Raw genomic sequence first — 4,886 nt, 5'->3', positions numbered from 1 at the left:
TTCTGAGGGGCAGTATTTCTGTGTTCTGGGGCAATAGGCATTATGAGGGGCAGTATCTCTCTGTGTTCTGGGGCAGTAGGTATTCTGAGGGGCAGTATCTCTGTGTTCTGGGGCAGTAGGTATTCTGAGGGGCAGTATCTCTCTTTGTTCTGGGGCAGTAGGTATTCTGAGGGGCAGTATCTCTGTGTTCTGGGGCAATAGGTATTCCGAGGGGCAGTATCTCTCTGTTCTGGGGCAGTAGGTATTCTGTGGGCCAGTATCTATCTGTGTTCTGGGGCAATAGGTATTCTGAGGGGCAGTATCTCTCTGTGTTCTGGGGCAGTAGGTATTCTGAGGGGCAGTATTTCTGTGTTCTGGGGCAATAGGTATTCTGAGGGGCAGTATCGCTCTGTGTTCTGGGGCAATAGGTATTCTGAGGGGCAGTATCTCTCTGTGTTGTGGGGCAATAGGTATTCTGAGGGGCAGTATCTGTCTGTGCTCTGGGGCAATATGTATTCTGCGGGGCAAGATCTCTCTGTGTTCTGGGGCAATAGGCATTCTGAGGGGCAGCATCTCTCTGTGTTCTGGGGCAATAGGTATTCTGAGGGGCAGTATCTCTGTGTTCTGGGGCAATAGGTATTCTGAGGGGCAGTATCTCTGTGTTCTGGGGCAATATGCATTCTGAGGGGCAGTATCTATCTGTGTTCTGTGGCAGTAGGTATTCTGAGGGGCAGTATCTCTGTGTTCTGGGGCAGTAGGTATTCTGAGGGGCAGTATCTCTGTGTTCTGTGGCAGTAGGAATTCTGAGGGGCAGTATCTCTGTGTTCTGGGGCAGTAGGTTTTCTGTGGGACAGTATATCATTTTCTAAGTGGCATCCTGTGGGGCAGTACCTCCTTCTGTTTTAGAGTTTGTTTTCTGAGCGGTATCTCACTCTGTCATCCATACTCTGAAGTGAGGCATTCCTTCCTCTCTCTGAGGAACAGTCTTAGGGGCAGTATTGTTTTGGAGAAGGCAGTAGCTCTCACTGTTTGGGGTGTTCTGGACAAAGTGACACTCTTTGTTACTTATAGAGCACCCCTCGTTCTCTGTGGGGCAGTTAACTAGTAGTAGTATCCTGTGGTTTGAAGTTGGCATTAGTTCTCTCTCCTTTAGGGTATTATCAAAGGCAGTGGCTCCCTCTCTCTTTCAGGGGTATTCTTTGGGGCAGAAGCTCTTTCCCTCTGGTAGGGTTGAGGTGGGTGGCAGCAGCCCTCTTCATGCTAGAGGTATTCTTAAAGTCTACAGTTCTGGGTTAGAAGTAGTTTGTGGGCAGTGACTCCTGCTTGGTAGTTCAGTAATTATTACTGATTGTACAGGTGCTCTGTCACTTCACCTGTGACCAGGAAGTACACAATCTGTACACATAGTTACACCATCTGGTCCTTCCTAGGTGCCTGCATGAGAGTTCCTCTCCACTGTCCACCTAGGTTCTCCCTTGGACCTCACATCTCATTTCCCCATCCTCGCCCCGCCATTGACCATGAGGCTCCAAGCACCAGTCAATGGTCTGTGTATGACAAGGTCCGCTCTAGGCCGCCATTTGCTGCCAGGCTTCAGACCGCGAGGTCACTGGGCCGCGAGCGTGTGCTCTGCCGGCTGGCCCGGCTCGCTCTCCTGTGCTTCTCCCGATGTTTCGGCTGGTCCTCCAGGTCGCTGCTGCTGTCGGACCGGCCTTTCTTCTCCACCGCCTGGTTCTCCCTGTTCTGCTGATGAGCTACCTGGCTAGTGTCAGGGGGCAGGGGAGGGATCTTGTTGGGGCAGCTGGACCGGGCAAAGCCCAGACCTGGGGTGAATGCCTGGGGCCCATTGGAGGCCGTGTAGTGGGAGTAATGTGGGATGAAGTGGGGCACGGTGTCCCCGGGGCTCTTCGGGCTGGGCTTGCATTCGAGCTCTAGTTCTGTGGGGTTCTTAGCAGATAGGCCCTGCCGGCACTTCTTGAAGCCCAGGTAGTACATTTCAATGAGGTTAAGGAGCAAGGAGAGGCAGGCCATGGCCAGCATGAAGATGATGAATATGGTCTTCTCAGTTGGTCTGGAGATGTAGCAGTTGACCGTGTTGGGACAGGGCCACCGGCTGCAAGTGTAGAGCGGGTGCAGCTGGAACCCGTACAAGTAATACTGGGCGACGATGAAGCCCACCTCAAAAAGCGTCTTGAAGATAATATTGAAAACGTATGTCCTCAGGATGGATCCTCGCAGGTAGGCCTTCCCCATGTCATCCTTGATGGGTTGCCTGCTGGGCTTGGGTGTGGACAGCAGCAGCTCCTTGTCCTCTTCGGCCCCTTTTTTGCTCTGTCGAGCCTTGTTCTTTTTCTTCTCCTTCTCTTCCATGCGCACCAGGTGCATGATGTGAAACATGTAGATGGCAGTCGGAGTGGAGACAAAGATAATCTGCAGGATCCAGAAGCGCATGTGCGAGATGGGGAAAGTCTTGTCATAGCAGACAGTCTGGCAACCTGGCTGCTTGGTGTCGCAGGTGAACCCCGACTGCTCATCACCCCAAACCTTCTCAGCTGCCATGCTCAGAATCAGGATCCGGAAGATGAAGAGGACGGTGAGCCAGACTTTGCCAACCACGGTGGAGTGCTCCTGGGCACTCTCCAAGAGCTTTCCCAGCAAGCTCCAGTCTGCCATTACTGTGAATGTAGCATATTACCTGTGGGGGAGAAAGAAAATGTCAGTGGTGTAGAAGAAGCATACAGATGCAGATGGCAATGTGTCTGAGATTTAGAACAGAGCCAATGTCTGCTTGTAAAAGAGACAAGGTAACAATTATTCACTCATCAGCTCCATCCTCTGTTGTAATTTTTTTTACCTGTAATGATATTCGATTCACCATTGGATTTCATATGGATGCCAAAAATTATAGATTTCTACAGTGCTACAAATGTACAAGCAACCAAACAATTACTTTGGTCCATGTGGATGCACCCTTGGTATTGTTACCTGACTGAGCCACAAAACATTTCCCCATTCATGTCCCTCCAGTGCACCCCCAATCACATCCACCCTATTGTCAACATAGTTTCCTTCCACTTTGCCTAGAGCCCTCCATAGATCTCTATGGCTGCAAAGCTTTTTTCACCTGATGAGAATTTAGTTGAGGCCGAAGCACATCTTAAATAAGTATTCTTAAGGGCTTTCTGTATTTGGACATGTCTTTGGTCATTCACCCTAAAAAGGTAATCTTCCTAACGTGCTTTACCTTGTACATACCTTCCTTAACCACTTTGCTCTCATTATAAAGTCCTCTGTTAGCGTAGCCTTCACCCACCCAAATCTCTTTAATGACTCTATTGGATCTTTCAACCCACCTGTTGTTCTGTGGATGGTTGAATGCCTCAGTTTAATGTTTAGTATTATTACCCAGACTGAAGGAATGAATACAATTGCTTGTATCAATCTTAACTATTGTAATTTTGCTGGGTAGCATTCCATTGCATCATTTTTAATAAGTCTGTCCCATTACAGAAGGGGGGCAAGTGCATGCAAATCAAACTTGGTTCTGCGTCTGTAGGAGCAGCTAATCCTGAACTGCTAGGTCACGTCCCCTCTGAATTGGACACAAACAAACTATCATGTTACTTGCTGTTATTCAACTTCACAGTTAGGTTCAGCTTAAGTCCCTACAGTGCAGCGAGCTGTGTCAAGCTGTCCCAGTCCACAGTAGAGCGAAACACTTATGATTGAATTGTTTTATCAAAGTTTTCAACAGATAACATACAACCTTCATCAGGCACATCAACTTAAGTTTTATCCTACCAGCCCACCCTCAAGCCCTCTCCCATTATCTTGTTTATTTGCCCTCTACACCATGTGATTCTAATTTCCTAAATCCAATCTGTCCTTTCTCACTTCAACACATCTCTTGAGTGCAGCTGTCTATATGTTAGGAATGATTCTTTAGTACCCATCTCCTTTTAGGTTTGCGGCCGTTCAGGAGTTTAAGTTTGCCTCTATGATCTGTGGAGCTCTGAGGGTACTCTGGCATATAAGTTCTCCACAGTCTCTCGCGAAATAACCAAGAACCGGACCCTATATGATGCAGAATTATTTTTCTGATTCATGTCCAGCATACATAATGTTTTCCATCCCTACGATGTCCCAAAGTTTAGCATACCACTCATTTATGGTTAGGCAAGCCTGCACTCCGCACTTGACCAAGAGCGATTGCTTCAACTTCAAAGTCGGTAGGTTAATCAAGGAGTGCAGTCCCTACTGATTACCCCATATTATTTCCAGCTTCCATCTCAGGAAGATACTGCTTGGGGATATGAACCTGTTTTATTTCTGTTATGACTGGTATAATTTCTTCCAGAAGAGGGCATGTCAAGGACAGCTTCATAGTACATGGGTTCTTATACCCTTTTGCCCGCAACTCTAGCACAGGGAAGACATTTGTAGGGTCAATAATGTGGAGGTGTTTGGGTGTTCAGTGCCATCTCAGGAGTATTTTTGCTGTTGTGTCCCTATCCTGTGCTTCGATTATGCCTTTGATTCCTCCTATTAAGTGCTGGGGAAGGACTGTCCAACTTCTTTCTCCCATTTAGATTTAAATGTTTCTTTCCCTATGTTTTGTAGTCTAATAAAAGCTTGTAGCTCCTAAACGTGAGGTGGGCCTCATCTTCAAGCTGTCTGAGTAATTTCTTAATTTGGTAAATCATAATTCTGCTTTCATTGCGCAGAGGGTTTTATTTCTCCTTTATCAAAGAGATTGCCCACATTATTGTATCACTTTTCTATCTAGACATGGGCTAGCCTTAGAATGTCCAAGAATGGACAGATATGGGGATGGGATGCTAGTTCAGAGCCTGTTTAGTTGTAGTTTGATCCCAAGCCCTAAAAGTGGCTCAGGCATCTAGCCCTGT

General features: G+C 47.4%; 1 protein-coding gene across 1 annotated transcript; it reads right to left on the bottom strand.

The window, feature by feature from the left end:
• Window positions 1-1,547: 1,547 nt before the first annotated feature.
• Window positions 1,548-2,670, bottom strand: LOC144752062 (gap junction alpha-3 protein-like). Its single transcript, XM_078640013.1, has one exon. The coding sequence runs from the start codon at window positions 2,650-2,652 to the stop codon at window positions 1,573-1,575; it is 1,080 nt and encodes a 359-aa protein (XP_078496139.1). The 5' UTR covers window positions 2,653-2,670; the 3' UTR covers window positions 1,548-1,572.
• Between the last annotated feature and the right edge of the window lie 2,216 nt (window positions 2,671-4,886).

Source organism: Lissotriton helveticus, chromosome 4_2, assembly GCF_964261635.1.
Source record: "Lissotriton helveticus chromosome 4_2, aLisHel1.1, whole genome shotgun sequence".
NCBI lineage: Eukaryota > Metazoa > Chordata > Amphibia > Caudata > Salamandridae > Lissotriton > Lissotriton helveticus.
Note: the sequence above shows the minus strand (reverse complement) of the source record. Positions and strands in the feature narration are given on the sequence as shown.

Excerpts from the sequence above, each read along its gene's own strand:
- LOC144752062 (XM_078640013.1), bottom strand. The coding sequence starts at position 2,652 with ATGGCAGACTGGAGCTTGCTGGGAAAGCTCTTGGAGAGTGCCCAGGAG.